The sequence below is a fragment of the Pantherophis guttatus genome, chromosome 1 (assembly GCF_059756535.1).
Source record: "Pantherophis guttatus breed Tessera chromosome 1, ASM5975653v1, whole genome shotgun sequence".
Classification (NCBI taxonomy): Eukaryota; Metazoa; Chordata; class Lepidosauria; order Squamata; family Colubridae; genus Pantherophis; species Pantherophis guttatus.
In genome coordinates, this window is record NC_142063.1 from 32,732,816 (window position 1) to 32,754,709 (window position 21,894).

Below are 21,894 nucleotides of genomic sequence, written 5' to 3' on the forward strand. Positions count from 1 at the left end.
AAAACCAAATTTGAGCTCGCTCCCGGTCTCCTCCGAGTCGTCGTCGTCGTCGTCCTCCCCCCCCACTCCAGCCTCGCGCGCGCGCGCGCGGGAGGGTGGCACCGCTGCGCGTGCGCCGTCTTCGCTCTCTTGTTAGTCCGCCTGCCTAGAGGAGCCGAAGAGCCGAGCCGAACAACGCGGGGCGGGAGGGGGGAGGGCGGGAGGAGGAAAAAAGAAGCGGGGTGTCGTGGGAGGCTGAGCGTGCAGGCAGCCGAGAGGACGCCGCCGCCGCCGCGAGAAGGGAAGGCTGAGGGGAGGGGGCGCGGGAGAGAGAGAGAGAGAGAGAGAGAGAGAGAAGCTGGAGGAAGAGTGAAGCAGGCAGGCAGGCAGGAGAGATGAGCGCTCGGTTCCTTAGGAGCAACGAGGAGGAGCAGCAGGAACAGCCCCAGCCTCTGCGGCCGTGGTTGTCGTCGTCGTCGTTGCCGTCTCTGCCGTGCGAATGAACTGAGGCAAAGGCGCCTTCGCCGGCTCGGCTCGGCCCGGCCTACTCCAGTGCTATCCTTCCGACCCCCCCCCCCCAATCCCCCTTCTGATAGCCTTCTCTCCAACTGCCTCGCCTGGGCTGAAAGGTAAGCCGCTGCGGTGGCAGAGGTCGCGCCAAGGCCTGGGAGGGAGAAGGTAGAGGCCGCCGCCGCCGCCTGGGAACTCGGGGCCTAGAAGCGGGAGAAGCGAGAGCGACGACCTGCTTGTACATGTGGGGATAATCCCAGAAAGATCGCCCCTACCTCGTTAACCCAGCTGGCGTTTGGGAGAGAAGGGGGTTGATGGGCGGCTTCACTGAGGGAATTTGATACGTCAGGGCGGCTTACACTGCGTTGTGGTTGTGTGTGGAGGTGATGCCGGCGGCTTCTCCCCTGTAGAATCGTATTATATTGTTCACCTTGATTGCGTTGTTGTTGCTCGTTAATCATTGGATTGATACTGTTTGGAACCGCGCGTTGCATTGTCACTGATGATTTATTGCCTCTGTGCAGCCTGTAGTAAAAGTCATCGACTAAAAGACGGTACTTTCGAGGCCCAGGTAAGGGCAGCCAGCAAGAAAAAGATGAAGTTTTAGGGAATAGAGTGACAGAGGTGGAACATGCTTGCCTTCAGTTTAGGGTGGCTTTCTGCTTCGGTCCCACCCCTTCCTGCCTGCGTTTGAAAGAGAAAAGTATATAATTAGTAAGGCCTGCTAGGGTGATCTGAAATGAAAATTCTGAAATCTGGTCGTCAGGCATTAGCTTGGTTAAGACCAGACAAAAATGTACAAACTGCTGCTCCGCATATGTGTAAAATATATGTATGTAAACTTTACGTATATTAAAAACCACAGATCCAGAATATATTTTGAAATGTGTAGAGGTATAATAGGTGAAGAGAAGCTTTGCAGATACCATTATTTGCATAGGTTTTTAAAATGTGTGTAGGAGGCATATATATATATATATATATATATACACACACACATACATACGTATGTATGTATGTATGTGTATATATATATATATGTGTGTGTGTGTGTGTTTTTCTTTCTTTTTCGTAGGTTTTATGTGTATGTCTCTTTAGCCAGGTTCTACCTACGTAAACCAAGATAGGGCTGCATAATATCTTGGTTTACGTAGGTAGAACCTGGCTAAAGAGACATATACATACATACATATGAAATATATGTATATGTCTAAAGCACATTTTAGCAATATTCAAATGTGGTACATCTTGCAAAAGTTATAAATGCATTCACAGGCTGGTTGGTTTAGAAGAAAAGCCGGTTCCATTTTAGTATAATACATTTCCAGCTATGCTTTGTATGCTAATTGTTTATGATGTTTTCCATACATGTGTTGTAGAAAGTTCTTAAATGAGTTTAGACTCCTTTTGTTTTGGATCTGATTTCTCTGTGTTCATTGTTCTTGTCAACTCAGTCCAGAAATGACGTAGCATGATGTTGTTTCTTTCTCTGGAGAGGCAGAAGTGGGCGAAGAACTCATTGTCTGCTAAGCTTTATTAAGCATGATTAAAAGCATACTTTCCCCTCCTGCTGCAAGTGTTCTGTCAGTCAGACAGATATGACTGTTTATAAGATTCTATAGGATATGACTGTTTAGAAGATTCCATATATATCCTTATAAGATAAGAGTTGTGCTTGATCCAATTTGATGAGTAAATTCAAACATACAATATTTATAAAGCAATGTGCCTTAATCGTTACCTTACATTTCCTAACTGCATAGCTATTACTGCCCCTTTTTTAAAAAAATGAGAAGGAGAAATGTATAAAACAAACAAAAATGGAAATAAATTTCCTTTTTATGATATTTGGCATAGTCAATAAAGGCTGTAGGCACCATTATTTTCAGGTGACTGAATATGTCCAATGGGATGTAGATACGTTGTGATTCTTTAAAAGCCTTCAAGATACTCTTGTTTTAGCAGTAATTTTGCAATTTAAGATACTGTACACGTTACTGTGGCTTGGTGTAGTCTCTGCTAATGTAATCTGCATTTTTAATATACAGCACAATGTTATGTAGATATGTGGTAATTTATTCTTTAGAAGTCTGTCAAGTAGTCTTGTTTTAAGTATAATTCTGTAATTTAGGATACACGTTATTGTGTTACACATTACTTTATCTTGGTCTACCTAATATAGTCATTTTAGTCAAATTTTGTGATTTTTATACTAGTACAGCCCATGCATGCATTTAATTTATATTGTATTCATGTAGCTTTTAGCATTGAAGAGAAAAAAGATATATTGGTGCCCTGAGGTATAGAGGTATTGCTTCATCTTCTCACCCTGGATTTGATTATATGTAGTTCCTACAGCTTAAATATTGTCTTAGCTTTAAAACTGGAAGACTTTTTGAAAAGTTGAGATAGCTGGAATGATGAAGTTTTCCTTTTCTACACCTTGATTATATCATCTATACACTTCTGGTGCTGATAATTTAAAATAAAGAGGTTTTTTTTTAATAGAGTAAGCTTCAGAATGAATTTTCATATCAGCGTATATAGGCTTGTAGTAAAAAGTATTTTAACTTGTTTTTAAGCTGTTTTAAGCTATGCTTTAATTCATGTATTTATATGGTTTTATTATGTTGTAAATCACCCAGAGTCACTTAGGTATAGAGATTAAATAAATAAAATATTAATTTATGTGCTGTATTCTGAAGAAACTCCAGGTGGCTTACAATATATTTTACTCAATTCATATTGCCCACCCATCTCGACGTAACTCTGGGTGGCAAGCAGAATTAAAAAAATTTAAAAACCTATAAAATATAAAATTTGGGCAGCAGAGAAACAACAACCCAAATTGCTAAGAGTACTGAAAAACAGGTCCCTACGCACACCTGGCACCCCAGGCTCAGGCACAGAACCAAGTCTTTAGGGCCCTATGAAAGGCCAGCAATGTCAAATCTCTGGAAGGAGAATTAAATAGATATATTAAGGCACTTATCATGATATATCAGATTAAAAAAATAAAATTTTATTACTTCTAATTCCAGTTACTTATCCAAATGTTTTCTGCATGAGAACTGCCTTTACCATTTTCCTACAGAACAAAAGGGTGGGGTTTGACCTGATCTTATGGGCCTGCTCTTTGCATGGGAGGTGGGTGCAACATCTGAATGCATTTTTCAAATCTCAGCTTCCCCCATGGGAAGCATCCTTTCTCTCAGAACTAGTAGGATGGGTATAGTGTTCTTGGAAAAGTTGTAAACATGGCAAGAGAGCCAATTTGATGCAGTGGTTAAAGGTGTAGGACTAGAATCCAGGAGACTGTAAATTCTAGTCCTCCCTTAGGCATGAAAATTACTTTGATGATTTTGGGCCAGCCACTCACTCTCAGCTCATGAGAATGTTGGTAAAAAAACAGAAGCATTATGTATTTTATTTTGAAGTGCACAAAATAAAGATGGAATACTAGTACTGATGTTAGCAAGAGGCCAAACTGTATAAAGCTTTCCGTCATCAGTACTTTGAATCAGGCCTGGAAGCTTATTAGCAGCCTGTATAGCTCTGGCAAAATAAGTGTTATACCAACTAGTGCTGGTCAGCATGCTGAACAGCAGCTGCCTTTTGTGTCAAGTACAGCTCCCATAAAAGCAGCTTTCAATAATAACTAATAGATATAACATTGGCAAATTTTCAGCAAGTAGCAGGTTGAAGTAATTATTGTTTTACTTGCAGATTAATGTTATAGGTCTGTGAAAGAATAATATACCGTTTGTTGAGGAATGACTATAAATATTAATATTTATGGTTGAAAAAGCAAGTATCTATTTTAGAAAGTGTGGTTGGCTTATATCATGCTTTAATCTTCTGTACAAAAACATTTTCTTAACATATTTATTAAGAGTTAACAAGTAATCAAATTTATTTATTTAAACAACTTGTTTCCCAAAGGGATTATTTATTAAAATTGTAGCACAATTGTGACACAGTATTTTGTTGTCAAGTTCTAAGAATGAAGATTTTGAACCTCTAGAGTCTTGGCTATCTAGAGGCTGGGAAAAAAAACAGTTGTTAGCTTGCTTTCGATTCACTTAACAAACTATAAATAGTAGGTATAACTTTTTGAAAGCATAATCTGGAGAAAAAGGCTTATATGGCAACATAATCTAATAATTTTACTCTGTAACTTGTTTTTCCCTCAAAAAAGCCAGATAAGAGCAATATTTATATGCGCAGTTGATGAAGGCTAATTCTAAGCATGGCAGAATAGTATTTTCTACCCAATGGAGCAGGATTGTCTTTAATGCAGTATCACCTCTGGAAAATTCCACTTCAACCCTTTAAAATCATACATGATTTTCATAACCTATTATAAAACAATTTGGCAATCAAGATTTGCTATTTTTTACTCCATAAAATAGAATTAATATAAAGTATCCTAAGTAATAGTTGATATGTAAAGAATGGTTTACTTTCTTTAACTTCTCACTATACTCAGAGTGGGAAAAGGTTTCCATTATACAGATGAGGAATTGAGGTTGAGACTAATGATTTCCTTAAAAGCAGCATGCATTAAACTTTCAATGTAATGTATTAATTTGGGAGGATGTTCATTAAAGCAGAATGTCAGTTAAACCTGCATGGAATTTTACGCATATGTGAAATTGGAATGACATTTTTTGCATTTGTAAAACCCTTAACCAATGGTGAAATGCTTGTAGGACTACACATGGATGTTTTTATGTGTCTTTTTAATGTTCAGATGCTATTTATAGTGTATCAAGTTGTTAACTAAAAGGGTTTTATTAGTGTTTTAATATTGGAAACAAAATCTAAAATCATTCTAATATTTCTTACTATGTTGTATATATTGAGTAGTTTAGAAAAATGTAAATTTTAGTGATGCAAAAATATCTTGCTCAATAGGCACTAAAGAATGGTATACTATGTAAATGAGTGGTGTTGATTTGTTACATTGTATTACGCTTAATTTGTAATTTTGTCCTTATTTATCAAATCTCTACACTATCCATCTCACCTAAGTTACACTGAGGAGCTTGCAACATAATAACATATTATAATAATGTGACTAAAAGCACAGTTAAGAATTTTAAAAAATCAGTTTTCATAAGTTAAAACTAACAAATCAAATTTAAGAATAAAGTTAAAAGGTTAACAAGGTGGAGGAAGTATCTTTAAGCCAGTGTTTCCCAAACTTGGCTATTTTAAGATGCATGGACTTCAATTCCCAGAATTCCCCAACCACTATGCCTGGTTGAGGAATTCTGGGAGTTGAAGTCCATACATCTTCAAAGGGTCAAGTTTGGGAAACACTGCTTTAAGCCACGAGCCATCCCCAGGATTGCCTAACAAACACTCATTATAATTGGCAGACCAATGTCTTAACTCTCTTCACAAAAGCGAGAAGAGTTGGGGCTTGCCTCACCTCTGAAGATAAGATGTTTCAAAGAGCATAGAAGATCCTCTTCCTAGATCTCGCCAGTTGAAATTCTTTAACTGGCAGGATCCATAGCATGATCTCCCTGCCTGAGCAGCTGAGGCAATTGGGACGAGACAGCTCCTGATAACCTGATCTAATTCCTTGAAGGGCTTTAAAGATAAATATTGTGTTGAATTGACCAGAAGCAAACGGATACCCAATGCAACTTGTGTAGCAGAGGTGTTACATGTGCAACCCTAGAGGCACCCAGAACTCCTTCCACAATTGCATTCTGTACCAGTTTCAGTTTCTGGATACTCTTCAAGGGTAACCCCATGTAGAGCAGCCTACATTGCAGTTTGTTTGTTTGTTTGTTTGTTTGTTTATTTATTTATTTATTTATTTATTTATTTATTTATTTATTTATTTATTTATTTCATGTATTTATATGCCGCCCTTCTCCAGAAGGACTCAGGGCAGCAAACACAAGTTAAAAACATGTACAACAAAATCCCATTTTAAACCAAATTAAGTAATAAATAATAAAACCCAGAATCAGAGTCAGCCTATTTACTTGAACAGCCAAGTCTTCAGGTCCCGATGGAAGGAGCGGAGATCAGGAGCCGTCCGGAGCTCGGTAGGCAACTCATTCCAGAGGGTGGGAGCACCCACAGAGAATGCCCTACCCCTGGGTGCCGCCAGACGACATTGGCTCGCCATCGGAACCCTGAGGAGAGCAGCCCTATGTGAGCGAACAGGATCGTGGGAGGCAGGCAGGAGAAGGTCCTGCAAATATCCCGGACCTAAGTCATGTAGGGCCTTATAGGTGAGAACCAGCACCTTGAAGTGGACCCGGAGAACCACTGGTAACCAGTGCAGCTCACACAGGAGAGGTGTTATATGGGAGTAACGGGCTCCCGTAACAACCTGTGCAGCTGCATTCTGGATCAGCTGGAGTCTCCAGGTGCATCTCAGGGGCAGGTCCATGTAGAGGGAATTGCAGTAATCCAAGCGGGAAGTAACCAGGGCATGAGTGACAGTGTGAAGGTCATCTCGGTCTAGGAAAGGGCGCACCAGGCGAACCTGTGCGAAGGCCCCCCTGGTCACGGCCATCAGGTGGTCTTCTAGGGACAGCCGAGCATCCAGGAGGACACCCAAGTTGCGAGCCCTATCAATGGGGGCAAGTTTTTCCCCACCCATCAAAAGTGATGGGGCCTCTGAAACCCGAGATGCCGGCATCCACAGCCACTCAGTCTTGGAGGGGTTGAGTCTGAGTCTGTTTCTACCCATCCAGGCCCGCACCGCCTCCAGGCAACGGGACATCATGGAAAGGGCATCTTTGGGGTGGTCTGGGGTGGAGATGTATAACTGGGTATCATCAGCATATTGATGATATCTCACCCCGAAGCCACGAATGATCTCACCCAGCGGCTTCATATAAATGTTAGAGCAGGGGGGAGAGAACCGACCCCTGAGGCACCCCACAATTTAGGGGCCTCGGAGTGGACCTCTGCCCCCCCGCTCATACAAACTGCAAGCGACCTGAGAGGTAGAGGAGAACTACTGTAAAACAGTGCCTCCCAACCCCACAAGTCACTGCAGTAGGATACCATGGTCGATGGTATCAAAAGCCGCTGAGAGGTCAAGTAGGACCAGGATGGAGGAACAACCACCATCCCCAGCCCGCCAGAGATCATTCACCAGAGCGACCAATGCCGTTTCCGTGCTGTGCCCGCATCGGAAGCCCGATTGGTATGGGTCTAGGTATTCCGTTTCCTCCAGGAACTGTGGGAGCTGTTGCACCACCACAATCTCAACAACCTTCACAATGAAGTGAAGATTCGAGACGGGACGATAGTTATTAAGTGAGTCTGGATCCAGGGAAGGCTTTTTGAGGAGAGGTCGAACCACCGCCTCCTTAAGAGAGGAGTTTTAATTGAGCAATTCCCCTCAATTCATTGTTACGTTGCAATTTTACTGTGTAATACTATGGTAACATATAAATCAATAGTGCATTCCTTGTCTGTATGAAAATTAGAGTCTGTTCATTATCTTCATACAATACCTCAGTTACTTCGTAATACCAGTATAATGACTCTACATATTTAGTAAAATTGGCTGTAAATTGCAAGATTATGCATAGCTCATGCCAGGTATAAGAAGTGTTTTATGCCCCCAGGTGGCATCATATTACAGCTCCATAAGTTCCAGACACCTTAATTAATAGCGTGGATTGGTTATATTTGAATGACCATTTTTGGGGATCAAGATTAGAAAATATTGTATTAAGCTCTAAAATGCTATTTTAGATTAATATATAAACATTCAAATGAACTCTACTACATTTGCTTTTTAATTATTTATTCAATTTTATACAGGTAGTCCTCGACTTAAGACCACAATTGAGCCCAAAATTTCTCTTATTAAGTGAAACATTTGTTAAGTGAGTTTTGCTCCATTTTACCATCTTTCTTGCAAAAGTTGTTAAGTGAATCACTGCAGTGGATAAGTTGATAACATGGTTGTTAATGGCTTCCCCATTGATTTTTGATTTTGTTGCAAAAGGGGTGCCAAGCATCTGAATTTGGATCACAAGCATGGAGATGCTACAAAGGTCATAAGTGTGAAAAACAATAATGTCACTTTTTTCAGTACCATTGTAACTTTGAACAGTCACTAAATGAACTGTTGTAAGTCAAGGACTACCTGTATGGCCACCCAGCTCAAATGAATGACTCTAAGAAAACTGATTTATGGGTTCCAACAGATACTTCACCCTCCAAATCCAGAAAGATAACTACGTCTCAAGACTTTGTGAAAGTCATGTAGGATCAGAGACAATCTGATTTCTAATGGGATGGTGCTTCACAGAGTAGGCACTGCAATAGAAAGTGCTTTCTTCCTGGATCCCACCAGAAAGCAGTTTTTAATGAATGGGACCATAACATGCTTCTCATCTTGGGACATGTAGACATGATTGGGGAATAATCTTATATCACTGATTGTTTCCAAATATTAGTGGCGTTTTGGGTCTCAATTTGAAGCAAGTCTAACATGAAGCATTTGTATTTGCTTTTCAGTAACATTTGTAGTATAGCAATTCCTGCTTCCAGAGTAGTAATAATTGGCTCCCAGGTTCTAATTCTGGTAACTTTCAGAACTATGAGATGTTCTAAACTATGTACTGTACTTTTTGGAGTATAAGACGCACTTCCCCCCCACCCCAAGGGAGGGTGGAAATGTTGGTGCATCTTATACACCGAATATAGCCATTTTTGGCCTCCCGAAATTCCACCCTGTGTGTTGCATTTTCGCAAAAAATGGGCCCAGTTTTGGCTTCTCAAACCAACCATGCGTCGCATTTTTGCCCTCCCCGGCCCCCAGGAACACTCCGCAGGCCTCCCAAACCCTCTGCACATCCCGTTTTTCGTAAAAACCTACAGAGTGCTCCTGGGGGCCGGGGAGAGCAAAAACTTTTTTTTCTTGTTTCTCTTCGAAATCTTGTGTCTTATAGTCAAAAAAATATGGTAGTTGTTATTAGAGAGTTATTGGAACTGGAAGATTACATCTCCATAATTTGGTTTCAGTACAGTTTATGTTCAGAAAAAGAAAGCTCCAAGAAAGGATTCTAGTTTATACAGCTTTATAAGATCACCTTCCATATGAACTTGGATGGTTTTTGTGGAATGTCCATCAGTTTTCTTGGTATGGTGCTAAACTGATTTGCCATTGCCTTCTGGAACGATATTTTACTTTCCTGTGTAACCAGTTATACTGGACTCCATGTTGGTCTTCCATGCAAGTACAAACAAATACCAACTCTATTTAACTTTTTAGAGAAGCTAAATTTAATTTTATTTCTTCTTCAAATTATGGATGAATGGAGTTCAATAATCTTTCTTGCCTTTTAATTTTTTTTGTATAATGACTTACAAATGCAGACAATTTCATACTAGTTCAGTAACAGTTGTTTGAACTTCAAAATTAGGTAGTTACATTTGTTTTCTTTAGTAGTAGTGATTATAGAATTTCAGGGATAGAATTCATTGTTTTGCGGCATAGCTGCTGCAGTAATTTAAAAGGATCTTATTGGATTGGATTATCATAAAGATTAAAAATAAATAAATTGTTGCATCAAGAAAGTAGTGAAGAGCCCTTCTTGCATATTGGGGCTTTCCAAATTCTTCCAGTCACTGAAGTTTTCAAAATAGCATTCCTTGGGAGATGAATTCACTGCCACTGGCAACATGAATTGGTGAAATTCATGCTCTTCTTTCAGGGTAAGGAAGTGCCTCTCAGTTCATACAAGGTAAATTATTCCAATCCTGTTTATAAGTCAAGCATGAAAAAAACCATTGTAGTGGTTTTTAAATAATTTAAAAACTGCTATTAAGAGTATCAAGAAATACTGTTTATCAGTGGAATATAAAAGTATATAACAGATTATATAGAATTATATTGTAGAATACTAGAATCAGTAGTAGCCTTCCTTGCTCATTTGTTCCTAGTAAAGGCATACTTGAAATGATTGTCTGTACTGTATATGCTCAGTATAATACCAACCAGTGAGTTAATCTTCTGTAATTCTTACTTAAGATAAGATTTCCTAAGTTAATTGTGCAATGTGAAAAAATACAAAACATTAGTTGATTTGAAATATCAAATATTACTTGACTTGAAAGTAAATATACACACACATACATGTATATTGTAGTTTCACTCTTTAAAATAGTGTTATTTTTGAGTTGCACTTGATTTTGATCTGTTCTATATAAGTAGGTGGGGGCCTCTTTAGTTTTTTCTTAATTTTTCTGATTTAAATATTTATTTTACAATTACCATTTGTCATTTTTAATAAGTATAGGTTTTATCTTTTCCCCATTATTTTTTTTTGTTTTTTTCTTTATTCGTAGGGTCTTTAATAGCATTGACAATTAAGCATTGACAGTTACCCTACTTTTCAGAGTATAAGACACACTTCCCCCCCCCAAAAAAACAGGTGAAAATTGTGGTGCGTCTTATACACTGAATGTTGCTGAAGCCTCACCCACACGCCGGTTCCCACCCTTTGGCCATTTTCGGCCTCCACACACCCTATTTTAGACCTGTTCTAGGCTGCAGGGATTGCCACAGCACATCACTGCTGATTGCCACCTCTGCACATCGCATTTTCAGCCTCCGCACGCCTCATTTTTTGCCTCCGCAGGTCGCATTTTTGGCTAGTTCCAGGTGGCAGGGATTGGCAGCAGCAGCAATCCCCGCCACCTAGAACCGGCTGAAAATGCAACCCGTGGAAGCAAAAAATGGGGTGCGCAGAGGCATAAAATGCGATGTGCAGAGCCCAAAAATGCGACACGCAGAAGTGGTGATCGGCGGCAATGTGCTGTGGCAATCCCTGCAGCCTGGAACAGCTGATTGGTGGTATTCCGGGAGGCCGATCCAACCACCAATCAGCTGTTCGTGCTAAATCAGGTTGTGATAATGTGCTGAAGCTGACCAGGCTGTTTTGGTGTAAGGACGCTAGCCAGATGAATACCAATGGATGCTGGTAGGCAGAGGGAGAATATTTTTTTCTTGTTTTCCTCCCCAAAAACTAATATGCATCTTATACTCCAGAACGTCTTACACTCCAAAAAATACTGTAATTCCCATTTTTGTGTTCTAGCTTCTTTTCTATTAATAAAGGGAAATATTAACAAACACAAGTAACAATTTCAGAATAAATGCCTGCAGGTTCTTTTTCATTGTTTTGGAGGAGGAGAATTTAGAATGGTCCCTTAGGTTTTGACAGATTTAATAAATCTACTTTGTCCCTTAAACATCTTCCTCCCACCAATTAAAAATACAAAATAAATTCATAAAGATGATTCCATCTACTCTGTGCCTGATAGAAGAAATGCCTTTCATAGGGGATATGGCTCTAACTCCTGTTGACCTTGGCAGGGAAAGGGATTTATGTGAAAATCTATGGAATAAAGTACTCCATAAACTTCCATTGTATATTCTCTGAACCAAAAATATCCTACTGAAAATTGATGAAAGAGAATTACATCCCCCTCCCTAGAAACAAAAAACCCTGTTACCATTTTCAAGTTCCAAACAAATCAGAGGTTGGCTTGATTTAGGGCACTGACATTGCATTGATATCTATGGCATCTGAGGCACCATATCACAAGAATACAGTAGTGATTATAAATAAAGCATTTAATTCTTCAGCTAATTTGACTAAATAGATATCTGTTCTATATCTAGTTTCTTAGGGGCAATTTAACTTTATGCTGGTGATTCATGTTAAGTCTTTTTTATGTACTGAAATAAATCTATATTCTAGTAGATGGTACTGGAGATTGGGAGCCAATGTGACACAGGAATGATGCTTTAGTAGTTAAGATGCTGCGCCAATAATTTGGGAAATTCCCTCAGTGACTCTGGGACATCACTTACTAATAGCTTATGCTACCTCATAAGCAGGTCATTCTACAGAAAAATGTGGATATGTAATACTGCCCATTTTGTTATAGTGACACCAGGTGGCTAACATCATATAAAAACACAATCTAGAATAATATCAAAATAGTATTAAAAGCTATAATTAAAAAAAGCTGAAATAAAAAGCTAATTTGCAGTCATACGAGCTCCATCTATAAGAAGCCCCATGTGGGGTTATGAGAAATTATTAGTTAACCCTAGGAACCTTAAAAACATTCATAAAAAGTGCCGTAATACTTTTTTTTTAATATTACACCATTTGTTTAAAAAAATATCAATATTTCCAAGGATTGAAATGTTATCTGCTTCAAAACATACATTATGGCTAAACTACCATATTTTTCAGAATATAAGATGCACCTTTTTACCCCCCAAAAGGGGGTGAAAATTTAGGTGTGTCTTATACACCGAATGTAGCCCTGCCCACCCACTGGCCCCCACCTTTTGGTCTGTGCCTCGCAGCAGTTACCTTCTTGCAAGCAAACAGCAAGAAAAAAACAGCCCCTTTCAGCTTCAGCATAGGTTAATTAGCACAAGTTGATTAGATCGGCCTCCTGACTCTCAGCTGATTTGCTCTCAGCTGTTTTGTGCAGGGCTCTGCTGCTTGCTGGCAAAGAGTGCTGGAGCAGATTTTTTTTTCCCCTAGCTATGCTGAAAAAATGAAACTGAAAGTAAAGCAGGCTCTTTGCTGCAAGGTGACAAAATGAGGCAGAGAGAGATTTCTTTTTCTTTTTCCTCACCAAAAAAAGGTAGGTGCAAACAATGAGAAATTTAGGGCAGAAGAGGAGAGTTCAAGATTTTAAAACACAAAAGAAAAAATGCTCTATTTAACTAGGGAATTGTAATAATTGAGATACTATTAATTGTATATTGTGTTGAAAGCAGAAATGGTTAAGTTGTGGTTTGGAGGAATATATGGGGGAAATTATTTGGTTTATTATTATTGGTAAATATAATTAATTGATTTGTAAGAAATTGGATTGCATGGAAATAATTGGAATATTCATGTTCATATTGATTAATATACAAAAAAGATAGTTATAACTAATTGATTTATATAAAAATGTTGAATTTGTATTAAACAATTGTAATATTAAATAATTAACCAATGTGAGGATGGATATAAAAATAGATGACAATGGGAAGGGGTATAATATAGAATAGAAGGGAAAAATTAAATTTGATTAAGATTAGAGATGAGAATGAAGGGTAATATTGTTTTTTTAAAAAAATAGATGAGGAATAAATATGGCAAAAAGGAAATATAGAAATTGTAAATTTAATTGAAATGACTAAACACTGTTTAAATTTGTGAACCAGCCAAATACTCTGTTCAAAGTAAATACATTGTATGTTTGTATGTGTGTTTGTCTAAAAAGTAAAAAAAAAACTTTTTTAAAAAAACAACAACCAAAAAAGGTAAGTGCGTCTTATACTCCGCTGCATTTTATACTCCGAAAAATACGGTATTCTTTTCAAGGAATATAATCCTACATTGAGTCATTTGATCATTAACCAGCCACAGGAAATAATTTGTAAACTGTGTTATTTATGAAAGCATTCTTGCTATCTATAGCAAGACATTCTTCATTTAAATATTTTATTATTAACATACTCTGTCAAATATATTCAACAATATACAGTATACTGCATGTTATGATTCCATTATCATTTAAAAACTTTCTAACTTTCTGTGCAAAATGACTTGTAGTGTAATGAACATTTTTCATTATCTCTCTAGTGGCAAAGACTATTATTCATTTCCATCCATGCTATATCATAGGTAAAACACACTAACAAAAGAAGCCCTAGTTATAAATTTGGTAAGGCACATCTCCTTAACTACAATCTCATAAACGGTTTGACTGCAGAAAACCCTGCCAGCAAAATGAAAATATGATTTAGTCACTGTTTACCTTCAAAAGTTTTGTAACAATTTTACCATCAAAGTTACCTTAGAAGTCAGGTTTAAGAGGAGAGGTGCTCTTTCAGGAGAGCATCGAGTTAAACAAAAAGGAATATAAATAAATGACAGTCCTCATAATGATAGAATATAAACAGTGAGATTTTTGAAAAAAACATGCATTTTTTAAACAGAGATGTAAATCCATTTTAATTTAGGAATGACCAGGTCTAATTAAAAGATGTAGTAACAAAAAGGGGCAGTGAAGAGTTACTGTAATCTCTCTTCAAATGGGATAGATAAATGTAAACAAGTGAAAAATCTTATACATGGTAGCTAAAAACAATCAAAAACTTAATATAGTCCAGTGAGGCTTGAGGTGACAGTAGCTTTGTGAAAAACGTTTAGGGAAGAAAATTGTGGAAGATGAGAAAAATGTTGGAAAGAATGTAACTATAACGTAAGTTTGGACTCAACTGAGAATAGAGAATATCTACACTACAAGTGTAGAGGTGAATCTGTTTGGGGATCAGATTAAGTCTCCTACATAACCTGCTAGATTGGATAATGCCAATTGCTAGCCTTTGAAAAGGGATGTGTTTTGCTTTAATCTGTTCTGTGACATTATAGTATGAATTTGTGGTTGAAAAAACAAACCTTTCTGTAGGAAATCACATTTGCATTTCTTACAGAAGTTTCTTCTCTCTGAAATTCTATAGGAACAGAAGAAAGTGACAGAGGGGGTTATAGAGTTTATTATTACAGTATTGGCATAGTATTAGAATATATTGTCTTCCCAAGTCTAGCATTCTTCCATCTCTCATCATTATTGTCTGTCTGGTAATGGTTGCTGGGAATTACAGGCCAGAATACCAAAGAAGGCTGAATTAGATCGCTGAGGCCTTGTAAAGTCTGTGATAATTTGACTTTTCTTTCCAGGTGAGAATATTCAGGCACATTAATGATCCATAAGGTCTTACTATGTGGGTACCATGTTTGATCTAATTGAATCTGGATTTGTGTTTTACTACACAAATATCTGAAAATATTGTTGCAACAAAGGATTCAAGGACCATTGTTTATTTCTGAATAGTTTGAACTTTGGTTTGCTTTGGTTATATTAACTGCAAATATTTTGTTAAAAGATACATAAATAAAATACAAACCCTTCTCATGCATAGTAACAGTTTAAATATTTGTATAAATATACAGAGCATGCCTAAGACAGAAGTCTATAAATCCGCAAAAGCAAAATAGTTGTGCTTCAGCTGACATTGTGTGATTCAACATAATGGACTAGGACTATAGGACTACAGCTCCATTTTGAGAATCTTTTCTTTGATAAATGAACCTATGCTAAATTATTAACTCTCTTTCTCTCTCTCTAATGACAGTTTAACAGCAGATACTATTATCTCCACAGATTTGAAAGAATACATCATGGGAGCTTTTCTAGATAAGCCAAAGATGGAGAAGCACAATGCCCAAGGGCAGGGCAATGGACTACGCTATGGGTTAAGTAGCATGCAAGGTTGGCGAGTTGAGATGGAAGATGCACATACAGCTGTGATCGGCCTGCCAAATGGACTTGATGGATGGTCTTTTTTTGCTGTGTATGATGGACATGCTGGATCCCAAGTTGCCAAATACTGCTGTGAGCATTTATTAGATCACATCACAAGCAATCATGATTTTAAAGGATGCAGTGCTTCACCATCTGTGGAAAGTGTAAAGACTGGAATCAGAACAGGTTTTCTGCAGATTGATGAACAAATGAGGCTACTCTCAGAAAAAAAACATGGTGCAGACAGAAGCGGGTCAACAGCTGTGGGAGTCTTGATTTCTCCCCAACACACTTATTTTATCAACTGTGGAGATTCTAGAGGTTTACTTTGTAGAAACACAAAGGTTTATTTCTTTACACAGGATCATAAACCAAATAATCCACTGGAGAAGGAACGTATACAAAATGCAGGTGGTTCAGTAATGATTCAGCGTGTGAATGGATCTCTGGCTGTGTCTAGAGCGCTTGGGGACTTTGATTACAAGTGCGTTCATGGGAAAGGCCCCACAGAGCAGCTTGTCTCTCCAGAACCTGAAGTATATGAAATTGAGAGATCAGAAGAAGACGATCAGTTCATCATATTGGCTTGTGATGGTATCTGGGATGTTATGGGAAATGAAGAGCTGTGTGAATTTGTCAGATCAAGGCTTGAAGTCACTGATGATCTTGAAAGAGTTTGTAATGAGATAGTTGACACCTGCTTGTACAAGGTAGCCAGAAATTCTGAAGGAAATACACTTTTATTACATTAGAAGTTTTACATGGGGGTGGTGGTAAAAATCTATACATGCTTTATATAGTCTTGGAAAGAATTCCTTTGTGGCACATGTGGAATTTAGAAAAGGGTACTTTGCCAACTAATAACTTGGTCTTATTATTTTTATTCTATGTTATTAAGACCATACAATGCCAATAATGTGTGTACTTAAAACTACACTTACTTTGTTAACATATTGCTGAATTTGCATTGTATTTTGTATATTTTTACAATGTAGAAAATGGGTAGTTAATTTATAGAGCAAATTTGAACATTACTTTTTATTTTATTTTGTAATGTTTCACAACACATTTTTTTTAAAGGTGCAAAGGTCTTGGGATTCTGAATCACTTCAGCTCATTTACTGTTTTTTTTTTTTTAATCTAACAGCCTTGGGAAGCTACAACTTTAGGCTGAGGATTGCTGGTGTGTGCAGCGATATTTAATTTCTATGTTGGGCTGAATTTCACTATTTGCTTTGTTTTTCGAGTTTTTTAAAAATCATCTATGAGATATATGATGGAGAGTTTGAGTTGAAATATTAACTTAATAAGTAGAAGGATCCTGGTTTAAATTTCATCCAGGGAAAAGAATTGATCTTAAATCAGGCTTCTTCTAATTATTAAGTCAGATAGAAACAAGTGAATAAATTACCTTAATAATCATCAGGGACAGTTCATGTCTTAAGTTTAAAAATCAGATAGGTATATCTATAGTCTCCTAACTATAAATTAGGCTGAAATGAATTTTTATGTGAAATCAAATACCATAGAACAGTGTTCTCTTTCATATCTTAATCAAACTACCCTTTTCTTCCATGCTATAAATATGAAGATACAATTGATTGACTTACAAGTAGTGTGCTTAGAAATGTTTTAAAAAATCTGAAACTTCTTCCTTCCGTTTTCAGGGTAGCCGAGACAACATGAGTGTGATACTGATCTGTTTTCCAAATGCACCAAAGGTATTACCGGACGCAGTGAAGAGAGAGACAGAGCTGGACAAGTTCCTGGAAAGCAGAGTAGAAGGTGGCTCTTTAAGAAAAAAATAAGTTAATTTAATTTTAAACAAAACCTGAACAGCCAAGTTGTAAATATTTGTTTGTTTTTTCAATTAAATCCTTAAGTGCCATGGGATATTTATGACACATATCACTTAAAGGTACTTTTGTTGCCTTTTGTTACATGTGTAGGTCTATCCTATTAAAATATGTGTCCTTGACTGTTCTGTTTACAATAGAGGAAAACACAGATACAACATTTTGTCACAACCATTATCAGCAATAAATTTATGTTCCAAACAATTTCTAATTGATATTAAAAGAGCATTTAGCTATCTTAATAGAATTACATTTAACAGAATACTCATTAAATATATGTGTCAGTATCTGTTACAGATGTGTAATAATTACAAGACAGCGTAGTCATAGTCTTGTAACTTGTTATTAATACAATTTTGTACAATGGAATTCAAAAACTATTTTGGTTTAAATCATGCATTAAAAGATGCATGCCAATCTCTTATATAGCGCCTTTGAATATGTGTGGTGCAATCCTGTGCTTTTATACATGGATGTTAAGTATGTTCACAAGTAAGCTTTTATTCATATTACTAGTTGTAAAGAATACTAATATGGACAAATACACATTTCTCAAAAAAAAATGAACATAGCATGAAATTAGATTAAGTCATAATTCATCATACCTTTGAAATAGTTGTAATGGCCAAATTATATTACATTCAATTTATATGAATGTAAATTGAGGGTGATTTAATTATAATTTAAGGCCATGGAATTACGAGTATGACTAGTAGGAAATTTTGTCTGCTTTATTGACCTTTGAGTTAAACATTTCATGCATTTTTTTTTTATATTATAAAAGCTAACTTTGTCAGTTATAAGCCTATCTATCAATGTTTGAGATCTTAAAATTCTCTTAGTGAAGTACCAATAAGTCAGTGTGTGCTGCAGTGGCTAGGAGACTAAGGTAGAAATCAGGAAACTTCTGGTTCCTGTCTCATCTTTATAATTACCTCATTAGATGGCTCAGGCAAAACAAACTTCTTTGAATCTCTCCCTCCCATTTTCAAGAGGGGAACATAATACTGATATACCTGACATAAAAATTACATTAAGATAATGTTTATGAAGTGTTTTAAACCCCTGAAGGGACTATGTGATAGTATTAAATGTAATATTCAAAGCACATGAACGTTACACTGGAGGAAATTCAGATAGTGATTGCTAATACTGCATTTTTTTCTACAGAATCACGGTCTTTGCTTATACGATATATTGCAAGCATAGTAAGTGAATGTAATTAATAAGAGTGGAAAGAAGTATTATGTAGTGACAACCTAGTGAAGCTATGTCTTATGATAAAGTCTATATATTACCTGGATAATAGCAATAGTACTTAGACTTATATACTGCTTTACAGTGCTTTACAGCCCTCTCTAAGCGGTTTACAGTGTCAGCATATTGCCCCCAACAGTCTGGGTCCTCATTTTACTGACCTCGGAAGGATGGAAGGCTAAGTCAATCTTGAGCCGGTGAGACTTGAACTGCCAAACTGCTGGCAGCCGGCAGTCAGCAGAAGTAGCCTGTAGAACTGCATTCTAACCACTGCGCCACAACAAGCAGACATTGGGCAGTTTTCTTTACCTTGAGATAAAATTATGTTCAATGTCTGCAGTCTAAGAGTTCCCCATCATTTAAACCACCTTCCAAGTGAAGACCTTATTCTTCCTAAAAGAAAATTGCTTCTTAAGTTTAGAGTATTGATTTTGACATGCAAATACTTCAAACAATATTATTTAGTTATGACTCGGCTAGTAAACTGCTTCCGTGTATGTTTGGGTGAACTTTGTTCGCTTTGCCCTTCATCTGTCACAGGTGCTCATCAGGTTCTTGTGGAACCCTTGATTTCGATGGAGCACATTTCGACAAACCCTAAATTACATCATATATTTTCTTTTTTCCTTCCTTCTTTCCTTCCTCCCTCCCTCCCTCCCTCCCTCTCTCTCTCTCTCTCTCTCTCTCTCTCTCACACACACACACACACACACACACACCCCTAAAAGACAACACAAACATTTTGCAGTGTTTTGAAGTTTCCTGTTTAGTCTTCCACAAAGCATCCAATTACTCCTTGAATTTGCTCTGAGTTCAAAAGTAGTTTGATGGATTTCAAAAGGGATAACTGTGCCAAAGAAAACTGTTTGTAAATTACAGGCAGTATTGCCTGGTTTCTAACTTCAGGAGTCTTGAAGAGCAATTTAGATTATAATTGTTTTTGAACTGGGAATGGTTTAAATTTTAAATATGTACTAAACCGGGGTATTGGCCCCTCTTGGTCTATTAAAAATAATTATTCTGGTTAATAGCTATGTTCTCTTTTGCACAATTTTTGGAAATATAGAACTTTTGGTACAAGAAATGATATAGCTGCTGACTCATCCAGTTATATATATGCTTAATATACTATTTCTATTAAAATTCCAAAAAAGGCCAACATTAAAATTTAAAATCATCACATTTAACATGCACACGCACAAACATACATGTGTATGTGTGTGTGTTCTAATTGAAGTAAAATTGAAACTTTAGGATTTAACTTTAGGATTCATATTTTTGGAAAAGCTGCTTCGTTGACTGAGTTACACTACTATTATATATTATAAATTATGCCTTTATCTGTGTTCTGATCAATTTTATATTTATTCTGAATGCATTTAATTATAGTTACGTAACAAAGAGTATTTATGACACTTAAACTTTAATACTAAGTGCGGTTCCTTAAAATTATATTTCAAAATGATCTTCTGATATGATAGATACTAGGACTAGCCTAATAAAATTAAGTCCCTCAAATACAGCTGAGATTGCAGGCCTCAGGGAGATTTTCCTAGTGCAAATTTTCAGTTTAGTGGGATTATAATATTTCAGGGGTTACCCTGGAAAATTTCACTATTTAAACATGTGTTTGTTCCATAGATGGTTATTGACTTTAATATGCTGTAATACCCATCTTCAGTAAAACATGTAAATTTATGTAGAGAGATTTCCTCTTACTGAGAAAAAAGTATAAGATGATTTCTGGATACCCAAAAGTTCCTGTTCTCTCACATTTGTGAAAATAAAATATTTCCCAAACCTTTTTTAAAAAGTACAGTGCCCATTTAGTTACGGTAGTGTAAATTGCACTTCCAAGCTCCATCTGTCCTTCAGTTATCTTTTTGCTACATTTGGGAAAGATTTTAAGTTAATAAAAAGCAGCTGCAAGTTATTATAAAACCAAGGCCAATAAATTGGTTACATTTATGCCATAAATTATTTGTGATTGTTCATATTTCTATTTAGTTCAAATGTATTTTAATGGAGAATGTATTTCAAATGTACTACAGCTTTAGGTTCTGGAACTGTGTAGTTTAGGTAAAAATCCCTTTATTTTTGTACAAAAGATAACATAGCATTAGAATGGTGTAGCCAATACCAGATGTTCACAATTCACAATAAAATACTTTATAAAACAATTTTGAGATCTTTGTTCTTTATTTTGTGTTCAGTAGTAGAAATTTTTGCTTTAAAAAGTTGGTGAAATTAAAATTCTGGCCCTACAGTTTCACCTTTAAAACATACAGGTAGTACTTGGCTTATGACCACAATTGAGCCCAAAATTACTGTTGCTAAACAAGACAGTTGTTAAGTGAGTTTTGCCTCATTTTATGATCTTTCTTGCCACAGTTAATTGCTAATTGTTAATTAAGTTAATTGCTGCAGTTGTGTAAATTAGTAACACAGTTGTAACTTGAATTTGGCATCCCCATTGACTTTGCTTGTCAAAAAGTCACAAAAGGTGATCACATGACCCCGGAATACTGCAACCATCATAAACAAACTAATTGCCAAGCGGCAGAATTTTGATCACATGACCATGGGGATGCTGCAATGATCATAAGTATGGAAGACGGTCATAAGTCAATTTTTAGTGCCGTTATAATTTTATAAAGTCACTAAACAAATGGTTGTAAATTGAGGACTATCTGTACTCACACTCATTTGTCTCACAGTACATCCAGGATCCAAGAAACTAATTAGTTATCCTCACCCCATCTTCAAAAAAGTAGTTTCCTATGCCACAACAATTGACTTTAAAAACTTAATGTCGAGGTCAGTTGTTCTTTGGGAGAGGAAGTCCAGTGATTTCATTGCACTAGCATAACTCCCTTGAATGTAGCCTTATAATCAGCTCTTCAAC

General features: G+C 37.0%; 1 protein-coding gene across 2 annotated transcripts in view; it reads left to right on the forward strand.

The window, feature by feature from the left end:
* PPM1A (protein phosphatase, Mg2+/Mn2+ dependent 1A) overlaps positions 1 to 21,894 on the forward strand; it is a 30,830-nt gene continuing 8,936 nt past the window's right edge. The window contains exons 1-3 of one of the 2 annotated variants that reach the window (XM_034433528.3): positions 1 to 608; positions 15,736 to 16,586; positions 17,544 to 17,661. In XM_034433528.3, the coding sequence (XP_034289419.1) occupies positions 15,753 to 16,586; positions 17,544 to 17,661 (952 nt within the window). In that variant the 5' untranslated portion in view covers positions 1 to 608; positions 15,736 to 15,752. The remainder of the gene's footprint in view (positions 609 to 15,735; positions 16,587 to 17,543; positions 17,662 to 21,894) is intronic. The other variant, XM_034433527.3, reaches the window with a different exon arrangement.